The 24,223-nt window shown below is 38.7% G+C and overlaps 1 protein-coding gene across 1 annotated transcript in view; it reads right to left on the bottom strand.

The window, feature by feature from the left end:
- The window catches only part of pex5la (peroxisomal biogenesis factor 5-like a), an 85,776-nt gene that overhangs the window by 46,033 nt on the left and 15,520 nt on the right, over positions 1–24,223 (bottom strand). The window contains exon 2 of the mRNA XM_019258890.2: positions 342–446. Coding sequence (XP_019114435.1) covers positions 342–446 — 105 coding nt within the window. The remainder of the gene's footprint in view (positions 1–341; positions 447–24,223) is intronic.

Below are 24,223 nucleotides of genomic sequence, written 5' to 3'. Positions count from 1 at the left end.
GAGCACTAAGAATCACTGAGAGGCTAATTTGAAAAGATAAAAAGTAACGTGTAATTGCAGCAATTTGAAGCTGCCTCTATTAGATCATCACTCACTGTTTGTGTAAATGTAGTGATGTGGAAGGATTTTATACCCCATAGAGCAGCTGGAAATGAATCGTTGTTGCTTCTATGTTAGACACAACAGTCATTAGGTTTAAGTTATGAGTTAGTAGACAGTGGAGGTCAGTTATAGGACAGTCAAAGCGTTGCTATTGTTCAGTATGACCAACACAGGAGGACGTTCCACTTGGAGGCAAGGGGGGGAGGGGGCGGGGGGGTTTCTGAAATGGTTCTGCCCACCTTGGTAGTCACTGTGAGGAGGGGCTTCCCTTCTGATGACGCCTTACTTGGTATCTCCTTCAGGACCATGGCAACAGTCTTATCTGCAGCCCTAGAGTCTTTCCCCTACAACAGTGAAATCAACAATGACTTGTGTCAGGACAGTTGGACAACTCAGTGCTTTTTGCCCCCGTCCAGGGCATCTTACAGAAAAGACTTTACCTTATGATGATGGAAATTCTGTGTGGGGCTGTCTACGGTAACACAACATCGACTGAAGACATTTCCACAAGACTATGGCAATGAAAAGAGGGTTACTGCACAATGTAGAGGGTTGACTGTACACAGTGATGAGCATGGTTATCCACAGCAGTACTTATTCAGTACTTATGATGACAGAATATCATACAGGGCTCATTACACAGACCATTTTATTTACTAAGAATTATGTGCAGTGTATAATAGATGATGTCCATATCTCTCTGGTTGTGGTGATTGTAACGCGGCAGTAATGCTGCTGGAAATGCAGTATTAGAGGTAACTATAAGGCCTAAACTTTACTGAAAATGAATGTAATGTCAGGTGTCAGTAAACTGCAGACAGTGCTCATGTTATGAAGCTCAGCTTATCTGTGAAGACCCAAATTATTAAGACTAAAAGAGGAAAAAGAGCTAATATTGGTGATTCTCTGAAAGACTGCTGGTTTGTTAAAGGTACCCTGTGGAGTTCTTGATGACATGTTTCAAAGTTTTTACAAGCAAGTCCCTGTTTTGTTTTGCTCACTCGCACATGCATGCATTTATGTGAGTGACGCAATACACATTGCCGTCCGCTGATCTGCAGGTGGAGGAAACCAGCCAGGAAATGAAGTAATATGTCAACAAAGACAGGGAACAAGAAGACTGCTTGCAAGTAAACATGAAGTCTACACAGTAAACATGAAGTTTAAAGTCAAATGTATGCAGAACTCCACAGGGCACTTTTGACCATACCTGACGCTTTTTTGGGGGGGAAATTAGTGATGAAGGGCACATGTTGCAGCTACACTTTGAGCTTTGGGTCTTGCTGGTTGCATCTTTCAGCTCTATCTTAAAATTCTGGGATTTCATTTGAATCATACTGTAACTACACAGTAATAATAACTACACAGTTCTGTAGAAAATACAATTATTAGAAAGAATGAATATATTTAAGTCATATTAAGTAATAAGTTGCACTTTTTGTTCCTCATATTGTTGTTCAATTAACTAGAAAACACACAACCTAACTAAATAGTCAGTATCTTCTTTCTAGACTTGTGACCTTCGCCATAATTAACCTTCGAAAACATATACTGTTCCACCTTCCATCTACCACCCACAGCCCCTCATGGGAAAAAAACGATGTCCGATAAATTGACATTACATAACATTAAAATGTTATTACATAAGAGGTCAAATTGATTTTGCTAGCCTATTGTCTTCCTCTTCACCTTGACTTTATGGCAGAGACTGCATTATGTAAGCCATCGGCTTTCCCTCAGACATTACTCACTTCACTTTTTACCCAAAGCCAGAAAATACGCTATATTGTACACTATTAATCATTGTAGGACACACAGATGTTGCAGAACTAGACTTATCCCAGGAGACTACACATTTCATCTCAGCTCACCATTCTGCAATCAAATTTGCTGACAAGAGAGAGACAAAAGTGCAGTTCATCACGCTCAGTCAGACAGTACACTTTGTAGACTCAGGGAGTATTTTATTAGAGGTTTTCACATTTGCACTCGCCAGAAAAATGAATGAGGTATTTCCACTATTTTCCAACTGATTGTGTCACAAAATGCATGTGCCTGGCCTTGAGGGAGAGTTCCCTTGAAAGCCTAATGCTCCTAATAAAGTCCCAAAAGCCACCTGCGCCCATTCTCTAGCTTAGTCTCATTCAGTATGAATGAACAACACCCATCGCTGAGAAGATGCCAGTAGCAAGGCGGCATTCACACAACCAGAGGTGATTAAAAAAAAAGCTCTAAACATTTGTTTCAAGTTGTTTTTCTGAATGCTATTTGAAAAGTGTGAAATAGTCCTTCTGTGCCGTATGTGCAGGTATGTGTGAGCCAACAGTGTCGATGGTATCTTCCATCAGGCACACAGTCGGTTTGTGATGGTTTACAGTCTTGGCTGGCCTGCCTGTTGTTTTGTGTCAACTTTTGCTTAAATGACTCAGAATAAATAGCTAACATAGAATAATACCAACACAGCTGTCTGAAGCCTTGACAAGAAGATATGTGTTGAAAGTAAGTAAGTAAGTAGTAAGAATAGAGGCTATTTATAATGCGTTCACGGTGCCAAAGACAGAAATGTGAATAACTCATTCTCAGTTTAAGATCATCTGATTTTTGTGTCTGAGCTGAATAAACAACTGTAACACATTTTCATTAAATAGTTCTATTCCCGAAAAGAGCAGCAGCAGATTTACAACAGATTTGGTCACAGTGGTGGATAAAATAAAAACAAAACAAAACAAATTGTCCACAGCAGATGAGTTTGACTGCAGCATTATGCAAACACTTTATCAAATCATTAGGTGCTGTTGGTGGTGAAAAACATAAATGTTGCTGTTCATCTCAGGGCTCAGAAAATCCATTTACAGCCACCACAGCGCGTTCATCACTCCTAACTAATATATTTGCTGGCAACACAGCCATTGTCTTAGGGAGGACTGACAAGCTTTATGAATTTCATAGCAAAGTTAAAATCAGATGATTCAGTGCTAGTGTCATGCGTCCTGTTTTTCTAAGCCTAGAGAGAGTCGGCATGCATTAAGTTGTATCTGCTCCGGGGAAATACATCATTATTTGAAAATAGTCTTCATGAAGAGGAGTCAAAATACTGCAATTTAGTTTTTATGCTGTGGCAGAAGAAGAAAGAGAGAGATCTGTGTTTATTGTTGGGTTAAGGAGGCTTTAGACTGACTCGACAGATTATCTCATTTGCCGACTTTTGTATTCTGCTTCCCGTCTGAGTCGCTCTTTGTTTCTGTCTGCAGTCAGAGATGAATCCTTGACCTAGGAAGCTAATGATGGCCTGCTTTGTTCACTGAGGATGTTTGTAAAATAATCTTTTGGACATTTTCTGTCTAACATTCCTGGATTTATTTATTTTCCAGAAAATTTTAGATCATTCAAAAATGTTTCTCTATATTTTTGCCCTTTTTATACATGGAAAAAGTAACATTGCTGGCTTCAACTATCTCTTGAACTGATGGCTTTGTGTCATTTAGACATAGGTGTCATGTCTGATCCAGAGCACAACCTGTTTTCCAAGAAAGACCGCCTGCATCCATCCTATTTCCAGTGTGAGGCCGTTTGAGACCAAATCTGATCACCTGTGATGTCCCCTTCAAGCACTTTGCACATGAAACTTGTACTTTGTGTAGGCTCATGTAGACGGAAAACTGTGTAGACTGAAACAGTCAACAGTATTATAAACTGAACAGGGATAAAAATCACTACTGTACTGTAGTGTATCCCAAACAATAAAGGCATGCTGGCTCTGACTAATGAGGAGTAAAATTACACTTTTACTGCACTCCAGCAATATTGTACCATCTTTTGTACCACCTACAAGACAGTAATGAAATAATCTATATTTAATTTAATGTGTCATTGCTTCTTCTTGTTACTAAACCTATTTAGTGGTGAAATACTACTAAATGTTTGCATGAGAGACTTTTTAGGGGAGTCAAAACTGGTCTCTGGACATCTTTTTTGGTCATGTCAACCTTTGGTGTTAAAGGGTGGTCACAGGTTCCTGTTCATCTACTGTTTAATATAATGACCACTGGAGACAACACAAAACATATATTCTAAGGAGAGCTCCCCTCTACATTTACTCTCCATTAAATTTTCACTATATTGATCTTAAACACCAGACCGGATGGTTAAATGTTAGGATTGTCTGACCAAGCACAAAATCTGTCAGTATCTGTAAAATAAAAGTAGTGGTTTCCCGTGGAGGTTTTTGTTGGAATATGAAGCACTTTTTAAATAAAAAGTGGACTGCACAGTAGCCCCATTCTTCACAGTTCATGTAAAAAAGATAGATTTCATGAGGGAATACCTACTGCCCAAAATCAGGGCACCTTTCTGTTGATCCATTTTAGGGTGTTAAACTGGTGACATTTAGGCTAAGTCCTGCATGAGATACTCTACAAGAGCTGTTTTAAAGGCAGAAGAAAAAAAATATCTATGTAAGTGAAAAAAGCCATCTGGAAAATAAAAAAATGAGGTAATAACATCAAGATCAGACTCTCAAGCACAATCTAGTCGCCAGATTAGCCACATGCTACAGCATCAGCTGGCTGTGATAATTCAGCACAGTTTTGATGCATCTCTCTGCGCTCCTGGCAGACCTCTAACCTCCTGCATGATTCGCTCTTGGCTTCAGAGAGATGCCACAAACAATAGCTGGGATGCCTCTCTGCAGATGGGAAATTTATCATAGTCAGGGATGAGCACACACTCTGTGTGGCACACTGCTGCCTACAGTGAGCCGATATACAAAGGGTAGTAATGAGTAGACATCCTAAGTGGGACTCAGGGAGCTTGTATGAATAAATCATGATAAGGCAGATCCTCTGTACAGGGAGAGGGTCCCTCAATGGAGACCAAAGTTCTGGTTACCAAGCAGACTCATGCGAGCCTCTCAGTCCGTAATCAGCTGGCAGTGATGCTCTGTGGTTACACTCTGTCTTGCTAATTACTGAACATGGGTGCAAGCACAATCATTAACACCAATTTGGGGTGCAACAAAGTTTTGCAATTTTGGTGGCCAGAGATGCAAGAGTCCCAACATACTTTGCATATTTTAATTACATGAAAGAAGTACATTGTTCCCTCTGTGATAAGGAGGAGGAATGGACCTATACAATTATTTAATTCAATTAATATAAGAATGAAATGATAATGGGGTATTTAACTGCGTTATATTTAAATTAAAACTGATTATTACCATTTTTTGGACTTATTATTTGGACAAAACAGATGTTCTTGTGTTTTTAAAGTGCTTGTTTATAGCCCAGGGTCCCTAGGTGGAGATGCCCTCCAAGGGAGCATATGGCCTGAGGGTGTCACAAGCTGAAAGGGGTCAGAAATAACTGGTTAAAAGCTATTTTATGCCAAAACAAATAACAGAATAAAAAGTGCCACCAGATCAACCTTACAGTAGCTGTGCTACTCTGTTCACTGTGATGCAAGCAGGTTGGCTTCTAACCACAAACAGGCACAGAAAAGGCTTGTATTAGCGTTTTTGCTGGCTTTGCTGGCAGGAAATGAGAGGCCACACTGTTATCCTTTGCAAACACATGTGCATTTGCATGCTCATTTTGAAAGGAAGAGATAATTATGCAGAGTCAGTCACATTTAATCGCAATGGACACACACACACGCACTGAATGACTCTGTGATGCTGAAGCTCAGCGTGTTATACACTCCAGATATTAAACCCAATAACTGACTTCCAATAGTGCTAATACTCCGGATAAGCTAGGCTAATACCTATAAATGTGAGCGTCTTCAGTTTTATTGCTGCCATTTCAACCGAAGCGGCTCATGAAGAGGTTTTCTATCAGTGTGACATTTCCTGCCACTGTTTATTGGCTTTCATACACTTTATGGGGATTGCTTCTTATAATGAATGGTGTATGGTGGCAGCACACATAATATGTCACAGAAAACTGCAACGCGATGTGGTCTTGAAAAATAATTTGAAGAATTTACTGTGCTTACAGCTGCTCATACATCACTGTCTAAAACTATTGGCCTGTACTGTGACAGTCATTCCAGCAGTGTCACGTCAAAGACAAGAGATTTCTTGGTCAGTGATGACAATACAAATCATGTCCAGAATTACAGTCAGCAGCCAAGGGAAAATTACGTTCCAGCACAAATAACTGCCCTCTACGCCAAGTCTCCTGAGGATACATTTAGTGCCCACTCATGTTCCCAGAGTGGTTTATAAAGACTTGAAAAATGTGACATTAAGTCATTGCTTGCCAGATAAATATGTCTGAGCAATAGACTCTCACTCTCAAAGCCTAAAAGGGTGTGAAGGCACATTGAGGACGGACTCAACTTTGTTTGTAATGTTCTTTTGTGCTTGTGGCAAAATTATCTCATTTAATTGCAATTATTCTAACGTGAATACGATTATAACCTTGAAAAAAACAGCATGGTGGAATTATTTCTCACCTCTAATCAGTGTTTTGATTGCTTGGTTACTTTATTTTCTTCATTACAGAAGAGCAATAAAGGCCACAGAACTAATTTGAGGCACTGAATGCCGCAGCAAAAATGTCTGCTTTTTCAAATTCAATATATTGTTGTTAATTAATATTCATCACATTGCTCGAGACAAAGTTATTGAATTATTTTCATTGAAATTGTTTTCTAGAATCAAATAATTGAAGCATCTTGAAGCAAATCTTAAATCTCTTGCCTAAATTGTGGAAATAAACTTATTTGTCATCTTGCTGAAAGTTAGATGATAAGATTAATACCACTCTCATGTTTGTATGGTAAATATGGAACTGGACCCCCCAAAAATTGAATAAGCACATTTTCCAAAGTACTGAGACATTAATTTAAAATCTATTGATACTGTTTGGTTTCTTTAACATCCTGCAACGTTGACTTTGATTCTTCTAATGAAAATACAATGTGAACGCATGAAATGTAATTGACCGAAAGCTCTCCAATAACTTTAGTCTCTTCAGTCACTTTAAGGTGAATCATCTTATTTAATTTGCACAGATTTACACCCACCGATTGCTTGGACAGCGGTGTTAGCCGGTTATCTGTTTAAGTGTTTGCCTGTCAGTAATGTCTTCCGCAGTCCTATGACAGACAAGTCCATATGGAGTTAAGCTTTGGTGACACTTTAAATCCTTCAATCAACAGAAGAGGTTTCAGGCGATTTGCTGATTTAACTACTGGAGGGCATGTCAGGATCCTGCTGGGAATATTACCAACACATACTCTTTGGAGTTTGCTTTAGCTTATTCAGCCGTCACACAGGTGAGACTGGCCTTGTAAAATTGACGAGACAATCTGAAGAAAGTATTGAAAATGTGGAAGCAACATCTGTTTTTGCCCTTTTTATGTGATGATTTACAGCAGCTATGAAACTAAAATTAGGCAATTCAGCTTTTATTGTTTTTGCTTGTTTTAATTGAACTCCTTGTTCAGGGTGTCACACTCTCGTACTCACTGATCGTATTCCCACTATAATGAATATCTCATGAGAGGCACAGCAACGTTAACTTTTGTTTGCATACACTGCATATATCATGTAATTAACTCTGTTAACAAGTGAACTATTATGAGTTCATTGTCCAGTCATTATATCCATTCGAATAACGTATTAGATTGTGTAAGTCCACCATGAAACTGTAATCTTTTAATTATGTGGCAGAATTAAGTAAGTCATTTCAGCATCATCTGTGATCATCTGTGTTTCCTGCATCAATATTGGTTAATTAGATAAAGGAGGGGTGTGACTTTTCGATGCATTATTTCTGTTGAGTTTGAGCTTTTGAGTGATTTTCCTGCTATTAATACCTGACAGCTGCTGAAACTTCCTGGTATCCAACGCAACAGCTTAAAACAAATACAAGGATTATGTTGAAATAGTGTGCAACCTTGTTTTGTTGTGAATGTCAGCAGGATGCACACTAAACTTAATTGAGCCCATAGAACCGAGTATAAATCCACAGACAAGCTGATACTGTGCATATGGCTTAAAAACTAAAAGTATTATCTACAGCAAACAACTTTTTAGAACTTACTGGATATGTTACAATGTTTATCTGATATGCAGTCCTCAATTTATTAGCTAAGACTTTATTAAGTACAATTTCATCAACAAATAAGGTCCACACTAACTGTCCACTGTTAGATTTATGCACAGAGAAGTAATTATTTTTACTAATTCTCTGTAAACCTAATTTCAGCACAGCACAAATGAATGTATTTCATTATGGAGAGGATGTGCCATGGCAGCGCTTTCAGAAAAATAAAGTGACACTCTGGGAAGAGGACTGTAATGCCTTATAATGGGGATAGATGGCCAAAAACTGTCCCTCAGGGTCTACAGGCTGCTGCTCCCTTGTACATCTGAGCAAATACAGCGTAAAAAGAAATCAGTGCAGAGGCATCAGACTGCCTAGTGTCTGCCAGACTATTATGACCCAAACCACGAACCCGGCCCTGAGTTTACACCATTAAGAATCACCTTATGAGCTACGGGTCGCTATAGCTGAGGTGCCAATGCAGTGATTAGCAGGAGGTATGGCAGTGCTAACTTGCCACTGGCTGCTGGACTGTTTTCACATAAAACCTGGAAAGAAGCCATCGTCAACAATTGACTTTTTTAAATTACAAGTGTTGATATATGCACACCATCTGTAGGTGCAAAACTCTTTGGGAATCAGCACTGACTCCACAAATGAATTTAAATCAACAATATTTCGGTCATATCTCTGTCAGGTTTAAGAATCCATATACTTTATGTACCAGTACCAGTAGACTTTGACGATGAAAGGTGCTCTATAGTCCAGAATGTAAGATTTAGGGGGCTCTATTTACAATATATGGTATCAGTGTAATATAATACTCAAATGTTTTCAGTGTGCAAGCTAAAAATAATAATCATTATATTTTTCTGACCTGAGAATGAACCTTCGATCTACAGACACCACAGGTCCTCTTCCATAAAGTTCAACATTTTTCTAAAGTAGCTCGGAACAGACAAACTAAACACTATATGGTCTTTTATATATGTTTTTTCCCAGGACGTTTTGCAGCCAAAATAGTTTCTCCTTCATGCTTGGAATGAAACGGTGAAGCAAGGGGTTTGCAGTCAGCAACTGTACTATTAGTCCTCTAAAGTGGTCCTTCAACACAGTACCAAGAAACCTAGAGTATTCACCCTTCGTAAGAGTCAGAATACAACAATAGTACATGAATAGCTAACAAAAGAATTCAGAAATAATAACCAACCCCTATCTGCTTATCCTGTGTTCAGGGCTATTGGATAGTTGAGAAGCAGGTACAGCAAAGATAGGTATGCTAGTAAATAAAAATGTCAACAGGAAATTAGTAACAAAATATTAAATAGACTTATAAGTGGGCTTAGTTTCCTGCTAAATATGTGCCTCATAACTGCGTATTACAGTGGGCTTCATGTTGCAGTCCAGTTAAGCACAATTAAACAAATGTCACAAACAATGTCACTTATAACATGTCTCTAATCCTATGATATACAATTAAGTTCACTTTCAGCACAATATGAATCTTAAATTAGAGCATATGAGTGGTGTACATGTGCTATTTCTCCCCAGTTGTCACAGGCTATATACTTGGATACTGGAGATGCAATTACAGCCCAGCCGTCAGGACATTTCCAGTATGTGAGAGTCTCAATGGAAAAAATAAAACTAGGCTATAAAGATTTTTTTTTATCTCTTACAAAACAGTTAGTTAAGGGAAACTGTGTTACAACAGATGACATGTAAGGCTGGAGCACACAGAGGAAAACAGTAGCCTTGAGCTTAAGCATGCTGATGTTACTGTAAATGGTTACCAGTCTGAACCCCAGGCCATCAGAAGAAAGAAGAAGAAACTTCTATGTATTACAACAACAACAAAAAAATCCCTAATGGGAGAGAACATCTGTTTTCTCATTTAAAAAATCAGATGACTGCTTTAATGGCTTTACTACTAAACTACAAAACTAATTAAATGATTTCTCACTTAGAGGAAACACTAAAAGAAAACCACTGTTAAACAAATCTGCATCTTAAAGTAGAACCGTGTCACTTGCACGGCAGCTAAGTGTGATTCTGACCTTTTTTTAAAAGCAGTTATGTTTTGAAAAGGGTGAGTCTTTTTCCCAGTCGAGCTGACATTGCACAGACCAGTGAAGTGTGCTGTGCAGTTCATTATAAGTCTGATGCACACAAACACCTGCCATCACCACTCTTAAATCTGACCGCATACACTATTGTCTGGTGTTGAAAAACTCGTAACTATTCATATTTATTCTTTTACTGTCAGTTTGAAATGTAGTCTTACAAAAGTTAAAATATTGCTATTTTATTTAATAAAAGATTTAACTCACTAACAACATGCACACTGTCTCTTTATTTCATTATTCATCATCATTATTATTTTTTTTAATTTGCCTTTTACCTATGAAATCACTTGACTAATTTAATCTGAAATGAATTAGATGAATTAATTTTAAACAATCAACTTTGCTATAATTTGGTCTCACTCAGAATTTTGTACCATAATAGTTATACATAGATATAATAGATGTAATAGATGTACCATAATAGAAATGAATGATTTCAGAAACTGTCTGATTGAACACTGAATTGCTGAGCTAAAAATGACAAATGAATGAATGAATTCAACCTGCATGAACCTTCTTCCATTAGTCCTAAGTGCAAAATAGGCCTTATAATGCCATTGCAGTTAGTCTACAATAATCTCTCCATCAATCACTTTCCTATATTAATCACCTTCTATTGATTATTATCAATCAGTTATATGATGTAGAGCGTTTAACATTTTAATCCAATACTAAAGATTTATTAGCCCGTTTCACATTTGTAGATATGTGCTATAGGTTATATACTCTGTGTGGAGTGTAACTAAGGCAAATAAGATTGATTATTCCTAGTAGATCCTGGTTTTGCATTTGGTGGGTGTATAAAAGTCTGTCAGCCAGTGTCACAAGTGTTGAACACACACACAGAAAGAGACACAAACACTCTGAGACAGACTGAGCCATCAGGTTTACGAGACTTTGAACTCCAGTTTCAGACAGCGGAACTAAGCACAGGACTGACTATTCTAGTGCTAAACAAGTTGAAGCAAAGGATGAGTCATGTTACACTTAGTCTTAATTTATTTTTAATGCTTGACAACAAAATTCAAATTATTTAACATTTCAACGAAACTTCTAAATACTATGGGGAAGCCAAATAAAATTACAGGGATTTAATAAAAAAAGACTAATGTTGGGCCGGGTAATCTCGGTAAAAGTTTTTTCTTTTCTATTGTGTATTTATATATGGATATTTAACACACAATATATTTGTTTTTACAGCTTTAGAAAAAATAAAAGAAGGAATTGAGGCGATCACCTCTTACTCCCTTGAGGGGATTACATACTGTTTTAGTGAGCTCTTAAAAGCCCCAAATAACGTGTAATCAGGCGAATGGTGTCTCTGTCATTCCCAGTCTGCACCCATACCTCTGTTATTGCACTATGTAAGTTAAAGAAAGTGTCATGTACTTTTCGGGCTTAAATGTACCCAGAGCACAAAGTCATACGCCACAAAATATTTCACTGATTTTGTGAAAATATATAATATTTTATGGAGAAAATGCTTTCTAGTTTTCTCTCAGATGTAATAAGTAATATTAGCTGACTGCTATTTTTTCTGTGTTGTTGCACTTGCTTGAAGTTTGGTTCTTAGCAAAGTTGTTGACTTGCTAGTTTTTGATCATAAGTAATAAAATCATAACAGATGCTCGTGTGCAGCTGCCCATATTTCAGACAGACAGACAGACATCTGGGGGTGGTGAATTGCAAAAACACCAATTTCAACACAGTGTTGCTTTAACTCTTTCTCTCTGCTCGTGTGTGCACTGCACAAATCAAGTGGGTTGTGGAAAATGATCTGTAAAAAAAAGTAGATATCACTCATTTCTTGATATTATTTGCTGATGAAGATTGTGATTCAGTCAAACTCTCCAGGCCGAGACTCTGACACTGCTCCAGTGTACAGAGGTTAAGATTTCAAAGGCTCAATCACCTTTGGTCTCTGGCAGAGATATTATTGCAGGTCAAAGATCAAAAGGTCACCTCTCTTATGCAAAGCAAACTTCTACCCAGTGACAGGACATGAATCAGGGGTGCTCATCATTAAAAAAAAAAACAGACAGACCACAACATGATACTCATACTAACCATCTGGATGGGAGTAATGTGTGTGTAATCTCTGTGGATACAGTAGGCTCTTGTTGAAACATGAACATGAAACACAGGCTGCTCCTCATAAAATATTAACACCGGATCACAGAGCATGTAAAAAGCATGTCAATTTCAACTTAGGCTCCACAAGGACCCGACTCTAGGGGCAACTGCTATCCTACACCAAAGGATGTGCGTTTTAAACATTAATACTCATGCACACTGGACACTGTATCCACTTGGCTGAAAACACTTGTGAACTGGTGACAGAAATGTCTCAGGAAGTGTCGGCATTAGTGTAAAACGTGGTATTCATTACAGACAGCTTTGGGCTCCTCCCAGTTGGAGTACTCACATGAGATGTTTTTTTTTTGGCAGTTGAACATTTCATTAACTACAATCCGATTTGGCAAGAAAGCACAAAGAATTTGCTGAGATTTCTGGGGTGCTTGGTTGAGCACTGAGTAGCAGATAATGCATTCCTATTTCTCATTATAACTGCATACATTATCATTTTTTATCTTGAGTAACTGAGGCTACTAAGATAGAGCACATATAGAGATGTGGCTGGAGGTGTACATGTGGGGCATGTATGGAGAAGATAATGAGATTCAGAACTAATTAAACTGTCAATAAAAGCACATTTTTCATGAGCATACAATTAGTGGCTGGCATTTTACAGTATTTAATAATGTCATCTCAGACATAAGCAACATTCCTGAAATCCATATGGCTTCTGTGCCCCCCCAAAGCTGTATCTCCGGAGATGACTCCACCATCGGGTACCACGACGACAAATAGGCTTTGTTTTGACTTCCACTCCTCTAAGCAGGAGAAGATTGATTCTTTCTTTCGACTCTTTAAATTACTCCTCATGTCTGCCGACGCAGGGCAGAGATTGAATGGTAAGGCTCTAAATTAAAGTCCATCCACAGCTTGCAGCACTGATCCTGTTTTGGGAGAAACCACTGATGGTTCTTTATTGTCATGTCAGCCTCGAGGACAGGAGACATGTGAGTGACCATGACCGATATAATCAACCTTGTAGGCCATGCTGTCACCTGTTAATCATTAAAGCTATATATTGGAAAAAAAACTATACTAAATCAAACTTGCTTGTGTCACCTTGCCATCAGCTCCAGGAAATAAACTCTTTAGTGCCTCCTTTGTCTTGTTTTACATATATTGAATAGCTGCAGATTACATATGAGAGACAGCTTCCAAATAGGGACTGCTGGTCTTTTTGATTGACAACTTCATTAATTTAAACATGACAGAATGCTGAGCATGTAACAAGAGAAATATTATCCAACTAAACAAATTCCGAACAGCGTGGAACAACAAAAGATCACATTTCTGATGGTCTGAGCTCTTTGATTAATCCATGAGGGATGCTGACATGACTCAGTGACTCAGACAGCTGTATAACATGTGATTACTACTGTAGCTGGACAGGTTTACTGTTTGTTCTTCACAAAACAAAGCATATTTACCCTCTGCTCTTTCCCTGCTGCCATCTGGACCCTTCACTATATTGTTCTACAACATGACCTTTCTCTGCCACTATACTGCTGCAGTCTCACATATTGTCCATTTGGTTGACTCGTCAATGTGTTCATGGTTACGGTCAAGGCCAAAGACATCCTCATTTCCTCATTTGTGTCACCCACGAGAAGGGTTCAGAAATGAAAGGGGATCAGGACAAAGTTAATTAAAGGATCAGATAATTCCCTGTATAAATCATAGTGCTCTTTTACATGAACCCTGTTCAATTAATTCTTTAAAAACTATAATAAGATATTTTATTGTGAATTCAACTTCTGTTCCTTGCAGATTTTAGACTTTGACTTGGTCCATGAATTTCAGGGAAAACCACAGAATCAACAACAACCAATATACCTGGATTACAAAAGTTTATATGAGTGATTTAAAAAGTTACAAATAAGAGAGGTACTAATCATGGACTGATACATGAAAATCAATTCTTAGTGCTTTCTATGCAACAGAAAATAAGTAAAGTATGAGTGCAACAAACTTACTAGTAATAGAGTAATATTATTCAATATGCATTATAATATACAATTTGCGAGGTGTATGTTGTATTTATGGTCTACTCCAGACAAATGACTTCAGGCTGGTTTTGGTGATTATCTGGGAGGAAAAAAACTATATACAAAACTAAACTCATTAGTAAACAGAAAGGAAACCCAGGCAGGGCCCATGGCTAGCTAGAAGCAAGCTTCCAGCAGGTCTGCACCTGAGCCAAACTAACTTTGAATTTCAACAATGAACTCCCCTGAGGAGAAACTACTCCTGCAAGTTAGTTCATAATCTATTGAGACATTCAAATAACATGTTTGTAAAAAAAGAAAAACTAAAAACCTTTTATTATTTACAACTTATATTATTTATTCTAACTGTCCTAACAGAAATATGATCAATATAGGTTGATTAGGGTATTTAAAAACACGTTTTTTTTTACGCTAAGCCACCAGCAGCTAGTATGGAAAAGAATACAACAACAACATTTGACTGATTCAAGTTAAATATAATCAATATATTACTTTGAACTTAATTTATTTATACATTTAGTGGGTGGCTATTTTATTTGTTAGCAGGTTAGCATACCATACATGTCTTCCCTGTGTTAACATTACTTAGCCACAGAGGCTACATAACAAGATCTATACTACAGATCTATTGAGCCCACATGATGAAATACATAATAGAAATGCAGAAACTAGAATGCATTTGGCCACTACATACTCTTATGTTACAGCAAAATAAAATTGCAGTACTCCTACGAATAAGAATAGCTTTGTGCAAAATGCTTATTCCTCCCCCTGCAATATGACAATACTTGATATCGAGCTTATTGTTAATTTCCCAGAAGCCCAGATGACCTGGCAGCAAGGCCTGACATAACAGTAAGTGAAGCAGTGTCTCTGTTTCAGCTGTGAAACAAATAGCAGCGAGTTCATCCTCTCCTTAATCATTCTTTGTACAGTACAGAAACACATAAGCCATCTGCGAGCTACTGGAGGAAGTGGCGAACTTGCGAAATATCAGCAATTCAGCAATTCCTCATGTGAATTTGGTCCTCGGTGCACTCTGTCGCTAAGACTGATGATATGCCCTGTCTGCTTGTTTTATTTTAAACAACACACCTGCCTCTGACTGCCTCAAAGAGCAGGTGTGTTGTTTCATGTGTTTTATTATGTGGACTTGGGCAATAGGACATAGAATATATATTGATGTTTTTTGGCTGCTGTTTTTATTTCTTTTATTTATGTGTTTAAATCAAGGAAAGAATAGTTGAAAATATATTTGTGTAGTGTCACACATACATGAGTCAATTATCATCTTCTGGCAGGTCCAGTGGACCACCGATTTGTGGGTTGTCAGTTTTTCCGAGCTGATCTGCAAATTTGAACAAGAAAACTTCATAAGTTCATGCTTTCTTAGAGATATACTTTTAAGACATCTCTAGCTATTCTGATGGTGTGGCAACCTCGTAGAAATGGAGATTGTCCTCCTAAGAATTAGAGAAGTTCAGGTTAACACATATTTAAAAGCATGACCAAAATCATTTCCTACAGAAAACGCTTTCATATTTCGTTTTAGAGGTCATGGACAAACAAACTTAATGTACATCTAAATGTATTTTGACATTTAAGATGGAGATTTGATTGCAGATATAACAAGTGAAAGGCTGACTGTCTAACTGGGGAGATGCAATATCATTCAAATCTTAGTGGTGCACATTCTCAGACAGTCTCTCCTGAAAGCTATTCGCCCATCAGACCATCAAACTATTCTTCTAATGGAGTATACTGGCCTCTTTAGTCAGGTAATGAGGCTGCTTCGTTGGCCCCCATGGTGTAACATCCTATGAGTGATAATTCACAAAGTTCTTATTTACTTGAGAAACTTGCTGGGGACCACAAAATGGTTTTGTGTTTCAACAGAAGTTATGACAAAAACTTTGAAGTATCATTACATGCATCATTATGATTTAGCTTCATGTGTTTGATTTTGAAGGACACAACGAGTATGGCTGTAGAGTCCTGTTTCCTTCTTTCTTGAGTAGAGAACCTGTCTTCCCTCGATCATTATTCAAAAATGAAAGAAAAACTCATCAGTCTGATTTGTGACAGAGGGCATTGATTGCACTGGTTTGGATCAAGTAGAATGTAGATCTTGGATTGCGTCAGTCATGAGTCAGAAACCCAACAAAAGAAACTAATCTCTCTGATTTGATAGTGAGGAGCCTGACAGAGACAAAAAACAACAACTAATGAATAAATTCATTCATTCTGACATTAGACTCCTTCCATGCTTGTGTAATCAAAGAGAGACATTTGCAATCAGAAAACATCACACAGTCTCTCTAATTGACCTTGTCCATTTTAAATGTAGGTGCTTGACCCCAAGTTCCCACTAACAGAAATGGACTTGCACATTTCCCTCATCAGTGCTCAGTAAGACCTGCAGGGTTTCTGTCACTATTGAACTCAGAGTTGTGTTTCCTCCACCAGCGGCACAGCCACCAACTGGTGAGTAATAAAAGAAGCTGAGATTATAGTCTTGTAAGAGTGCTTCGTCTTCTCTGCTGCTGAAATGCTGCTGCACATCTCTCACTATAATTAACCTATAAGGGGGAAGAATGAGCCGAGGGCAGACTAAGATCACTGAGCTCCAACAGAGGATCCTAATTTCATTTGACATTCCACACTTTGCGAGTTGAATATTTTATGTCTGTCTCAATTTAATTACTCACTTTTTAATTTTTAAATTACCTTTAACTTATTTTCTTTTCCGAATACATTTGATGTAAAATAGAGTTTCCTCCTGGGTTAGTTTTACAACATTTTTCCAATGAGGGTAGTGATTCATAGCCATATGGCTTTAAGGATAGTTTGTCTGATGGTCCACCACCTTGTCCTAAAATATCCGATGAGTGCCATCAATTTTGACAGATGTTCATGCTTGCAGATAATTATTTCTAAGGACTTTGAACCTCAGTACTTCTGAGTACTTTAAGGGGGTGAACATAAAAAGATGAATTATGCTTTAGTTGTTACAGTTGGATATTGTATTGCTATGAATAGAGAAGAAAGGGAGAACAAATGAAATGGGTTGTCAGTCAATCGTTTGTGAACACATTTAAAATTAACATGGCAGAAAATGTACTGTAATTTTGGTGAAATGGCACTGCTCCTATGACATATTTGCATATCTTGCAAATAAATGGTGTATCCAATGTAAATATAATTCGTTGTATGAGTAAAAATCATACAGAATATCTCAAAACAAACCAACACAGAATGTGATATTTCAGATTTATTGCTGCTGATCCTCCCTGCTACCAGATATCTCTCTCACATACACCTGAGAGTGACTTTGAGAGTTAATAGGGGTGACCATGATGGCAGATAATGATGGCTGGGCGGTAACACTCACCCTCAGGCTGAACTCTCCCTCTGCCTGTATTTTAACTCTGCCCCTTTGATAACTCCTCATATTCTGAGAGAACAAAAGCGCTCTCCAGACCACAGTGGCCAATTTACTCTTTCCCCATTACCTTCCCATTAAGAAAAACTGTGGAGAAGGAGGACACTGAGCCCCTTTTTCCAGAGCCAACCCAAGTCATTACTTACACTATAGCTGGTGTCGCTACTTGCAGCTTGGCCTGCAGCTGCTAATGATGAGGGATGGCAATAAAAAGGAGGAGGATCCCCTCTGTGCATTGAGCAGGAGGATACAGTAACCTGATTACTAGTGGCTGCCTGGAAAATGGCATTACATTCTCACTGCAGACTCGTCTCTCACTTTAAGCCTCCGACTGTCCTAGATCCGGGTGGCTGCACAGTCTTTCTCTCTGTGGATGAGTTTATCATTGTGCTTTGTAAGGAGCTGCCCTATACATGTCTACTGGACAGCTGTCTGCCCCTGAGTGCTTTGATTGCGAAACATGTCTTTCTGTCTTCTTCATGCGTTACTATTTCAGTCCATCAAGATGTGTTTTGATTTAATTATCCGCCTATAATAGTGGGATGCAGGTCCAGCTGTACCACAATGATTTTGTTGAGTACAGTATGCCCCTAGGTATCATTACTGAGCTGTGGACAGCAGGAAGAAAAAGGACCATATTTTTCACAGGGTGGACTTTTAATTAGCTGACTTAAAACCAGAAAATTGGCTTTTATCATTTGGATACCTGCAATTCAATCCAGGCCCACTCATTTATCTGTTCTGTCTCAAGTATCCGTGGTACTGAAATAGACCCAGAGCTATATATGGAGAGAGAGAGAGAGAGAGTGACAGCCTCATAGTCTCGTTTTTGCTGAATGTCTAAGAATCATGCTCACAGCTTTGTGACGATGTACTTAGCCACAGTGGTGCATTCAGCTAAATGCTAACATCTGCAATTATGTACAAAACACAAAGAACTGAATGTCACTAGTTAAGTGAGTGGGACGCGACTAGACGAGTTATGACTAGTTAAGACTTTTCACTTACCATACCATAAATTCAGACCTCATTATGGCATTAGAAGAATAGTCACCTTTGGTGATCACCAGCAGAATTCATCTTCTGAGCACCATGGATGGATAATCAAATGTGACAACAATAGTTATATAGTTATATTTCAGTCTCAAACAATTTAGAGGACTGACTGTCCATACAGCCGTGTTGTTAGCAGTTGTTTATCCATTGTCAGTCAGGCAAAGATAATGTTCTTCAATGTGTGGCTTCACCTGGAAGGACATATTTTAACCACACTGGACTTTTATACTGTTTGGTACTGAAACTGGATTTTGGTCAAAGCAAAACGTTGGCTAATTTAAGTCATTTTACCACCACAGGCAATTACATGCCATCCTTGTTGACTTCAGTGCCCTAGTGTTGGTACCTACACACACACACACACACAGTAATCAGGTTGCCCAGACACACGCCCATGAGGCCCTTGTTACCTTGAGTGACTTTGGCCAATTAAAGCCTTTGAAAACAGCAGTTGCAGGAATAGAGAATTGTTGGTAGGAGGAGGAGGAGGAGGAGGAAGAGGAGGAGGAGGAGGAGGAGGAGAGGGGAACGAGTCATTATGTGCAAGCATCAGCACCAACCTCCCAGCCTGCTGATGTCCGATTTCTAACCTGATCCTTCTTTTTTAGACGTTGTCTTACTTACCAGTCAGCTCTGACCAAAATCCCATTATAACCTCATGCCTGAGTTAGTTATTTCCTGCCAGTATGTGTGACACTGATTACAGCCCCTCAGCAAACCCAAACAATTCAAAAGCCAGCCAAGGCTCTTCATTAGAGCAACAAAGTTTTTCAAGTAAGAGTACCTCACAGATGGTTGAATTTGATCACATGTTGGAAGGAAAAATGTGAAAACGAATAAATGGTAGGAGTCACTGTTTATTATATGCATTAATGAGCAATCCTAGGTCAAGTGTAGGCCCCCTAAAATGATGTTACACATTGCCCACCCCTACCCTGATTAGTGTGGTGTCACACTGTCTCTCTGAAGGCCCTGACACACAACCCCACCTCTCTGTCACCCAGTTTGCCTCTCGTTCACCAATCCTCGCTGGAATGGATCGAGGTCCTGCTGTGCAAACAAGATAGGCTGCCAGTAATGGCTTATTGTTTGAGGATGCTCATCCATGCTGTGAGAGGAAATGAATACTCTTTAGATGCACCCATTTACATATCGTAAAAAGATCTGACTACTTGAGGATATGACCATAATCATTCATCAGTCCTTCATGGAGAATTTCTTCCACCGTGATGTGTGTGAATATCGTGAGATACTTGTGTGTCTTTCTTTTTATATTTTCATGAGATGTACTGCAGAATTTCTGTAATATCTGGAAATGACATAACATCAAATTTAATTTCAAGTGGTACTTACATTGTAAGTAATTGCGCTGAATTGAACTGACAGTTTGTTCCAGTCAGACATTTTGTCTAAAGAACACTATCTGGACAAACGCCTATTTGGGCCGATACTGTTATCAGTAAAACTAAGCAAGGAAGCTTTTTGGACTTTCAGTACACAGACAGATCCAAGTGATTAAGCAAACATTTTAAAAAGCTATTAGATAAACCACAGAAACACAAGACAGAGTTACACCTCAGACTGCGAGCATCAGCTTTTTCCATCTTTTTTTTAAGCCTTTCTGTCTTCCTTGCATATTTTTCTGTAACACACAAACACATTGTCCTTTTTGAAATACTTAATTTTTATAGAACAAACTTGTACTAATGGGAAAAAGCAGCCCTTTTAACTTCAATAAAATGACGAATTACAGGTATTTCATAGCTACTGCTAGACAATGTTTCTGTTTTTAGCAGTGCTTTATGTTAGTTAATGACAAAATTAGTTATATGGGCCGGTGGCGACTGTGGCCACATTTGCATATACAGCAATAGCCTCATCTTGAACTGAGCTGAATATACTGAATACAGGGCTTCATGGGAGAATTTTACAGTAAAATATCTCCCATTGCTGTTTATCAGCTTAGAAACTTTGAGGAGTTTTAATTAAGTTTAAGTTTCAAGAAGATGCCAAAGCCTCAAATGTTATACAAACTTAATGTAAAGGCACATCCACGGGGGTCATTAGGCAACCATCGTGCACTTAGCAAATCATTTGTGGTTGCTCATGTTTTAAAAGCATTTCCTGGACAAGTTCAGCGAGTCCAGTCAATGTGAGCTGTTCAACTGAGTGAAGTTGATGACCTCATGTCATCTTTAAGGTGGAAAATTTCAGGAGTTTGAATGAAAGAGCTACTTGTCACTTCCAAATTGTTTCTCTGGACACAATAAACCGAATTAATTTGTCAGACTTTCTTACAATGACACTGTACCTGCAAGGCATGCAAAGTCATTTCATTTTAAGAAAGGATGCAGTCAACCATCTAATGGCTCTATTGTGATCATCGCATTGTAATAGTACAAATCTATCAAACTGAAGTATGACCCACAGAGAGGAGCATGCCTTAAATGGGAACTGCCAGCTGTTATAGATGGTTCTCTATTGTGAAAATGCATTACAATGGGAAAGAATTTCTACTCTTTCAATGTATCTGTGTGTGGATATTTGAGTGTGTGTTTGAGGGTCGGTGTAGAGATTATGTTGGAGCAGCGGTGTGTCTGATAAAGAGAAATTGTGACAAAGACAGAAAGAAAACGAGACGCCCACAGGCAGCTCATTACCCGTCCACCAAAATCATGAAAATCCGTCAGAAGATAAATGCCCTCTCACCGTGCCATTGATCTCAATGGAAGCAGGATGTCATCTAACTCAACATGGCAAGACACTTGACTAACACATAGGGTCACCACACTTATACAGCCATGAATCTGTCATGTGGCCAATATGGGGAGGTAATGTGTCACTGTCCCGATTAAATGTTTCAAGGGTCTTTCCTTAAAATCAGCACTAATCCCTTTTGAAATTTGTGACAGTGAATCAAGCTCTGATCGAGAGTCACTGTGGCCTTGCATCATTTATTGCAAGTAAAGAAGGCAGCAAAAAGCAGTGCCAATGTGATGCCTTCTATCTTTGGCAAAACTCAGACCAGGCTGGATTTTCCCCCTGAGCTCTTTATCAGAAGAAGACTGATGTCCTGATATGACTGCTAGCACTAAGCCGAACATCACGAAAATGAGAGACTATGGCCTTTCATGCAGAGTAGCTGTGCAAGGTGAGATACTGACGGCAGCTGTATTGCCAGTTCTTCCCCTAATTATCTGCATTCTGGCTCTCTAGGTTTCATTTGCTGCTCCTGATGGCTTTTAAGGCAGATTCAGACACTGTGTGCCTTTTCGTTTTTCCCCCCTGGGACATTTTTCTTTGTCCCTTAAATCCGTTTAAAACTAAGCAACAGCCAGTCACACCAGCAAGTCAAGATATCGCTAGTTTCATTCATCATCAAACAATGAATCAGCGCAAGGTAGCCCATTAGTATCACATGTAATTAGGCTAATCTTTTCTCATCTCACCCTTTGGCGAACACACATATCGTCCCACTTAACCACATGCCCTTTCTTGCCAGGTTATGGCGGGTGACGTGCTTGTATAGTAAAACCCATGAGTTCTTGATAAAAGCATCATGCTGACATGCCATTTCAATGAAGCTGATTCATAGCTTTGTATAAAGGAATAATAACGTCAAACGTTCCTCTTTGGTTGCTAAGACATGACAGGAAAAGCAGGTCAAATAATGTATTTTAACCAAATGTATAGGTAATTTGAGTGAGAAGGATGTTTTCTGTATGGAAACAGATATTCACTGAGGGCACAATCCAGGGATTCCTCAGAACAATAATCACAAGTTTGGAGCCAAGGCTGGCTTTGTGCCCCACCATCGATCGGGAGATCTCAGATTTCACAATAGCTTCCAGGTGTGTGGCCAATTTATGTTCCTATTTTTACAACTGAAGACTAAAGCAGCCCTTTTCAGTTTTCTATTTTTGTCAGCAAGTCGTTGGTACCATTACTTCATCAACTATAGTGAGGAAACCTGCTAGCCTGGCCTTGGACCCTGAAACAACACTTTTGATAATAACACGCACCCTTGACCTACCAGTCAGTATAAAGAGCTGCCTTCATCAATGCAGAAAAGAAGTAAGATTTTCTAATGTTGGTCACTCAAGTAGACTCAAGCTGTTATTTCTGATGAGCGATGGATGCTGCTGTTTCTTTATATAAATATCATACTTTCAGTGCAAATCACTACTCTGAGGAGTTCAGCATCAAAGGACAATTTCTGTACTGGTCATCTAGAAAGGTCTGATGCTTATGTGTGTATGTGTGTGTGTGTGTGGATGTGTGTGTGTGTGTGCGTGCATGCGTGCTGGGGGTGTGGTGGTTTGTGGAGGGTGCTCTTCACACAAGATTAGATGTGGGCAGCGGTGCTGATTACACAAGGGGCTCAGAGACGCACGTAATCACGTCATACAGCTTAGTTTGTTACCATCTCTTACCCTCTGCCAGACTGGAGAGTTTCCATCTCCGCTCTGTCTGGCTGCCTTTTGAAAACTTTGTACAGAAAATGAATGCAGAGAGGAACAAACTGTGATAATGAACACGCTGTGAAGAGGCAACCATCTCGTGTCTCCAATATATATGATTTTTCTCTTACAGTTTTTAGCCTCTTATTGGAGTTGAAGCTGTTAGCCATAAAAGAGACTGCCAGCAACGCAGTGAAAATACCACGCATTGTCTCGCTCTTCAAAGCACAAACACATCCTCTGAAGTGCGTGACAGACTGATTTACATTAACAAAAAAGCTGATGCTATATAATAATAATGCTGTAATAGGATTTGTGGAGCTGCAACCTGCTGATGTTTTTATTATTATTATGCATTTCTTTCTGGGTACCTCTGCGTTGCTCATTTGAATTTACAGTAAACATACACTGCTGTCTGTTATGGATACAAGGAGCAATATATGTGCATGGATTTTGTTACAGGACCTGTGCACAAAAAGTGACAGAGGAAAGACGTCTGACTTTGAAATAATGCAGATAATAGGAAGGATGCGTTGGATTAGTGAACGCATCCGCTTCAACTTCAAACGTTATTTCATTTCCTTATCAGTTATAAGTTATATATGTATATAGTTATATTATAAGTTACATAATTCTTATCTTAAGGACTGTTGAATTGCTGTAACATTAACTCCAGATATTCATTAAAAGTTCGCTTTGTAACATTTAGAAATTACACCTTTGGGTGTTCATTGAACTGCAGTCATCTGTAGGTACAAGTGAACATTGTTCTCAGCAATGGCCAAAAGTGATGGGACTAAATCATAGACAGTGTACAAGTAAACATGGACATCATATCCACGAC

The sequence above is a fragment of the Larimichthys crocea genome, chromosome XVII (assembly GCF_000972845.2).
Source record: "Larimichthys crocea isolate SSNF chromosome XVII, L_crocea_2.0, whole genome shotgun sequence".
NCBI lineage: Eukaryota > Metazoa > Chordata > Actinopteri > Sciaenidae > Larimichthys > Larimichthys crocea.
The sequence above is the reverse complement of the archived record's forward strand: the minus strand, read 5'-3'. Positions and strand labels throughout refer to the sequence as shown.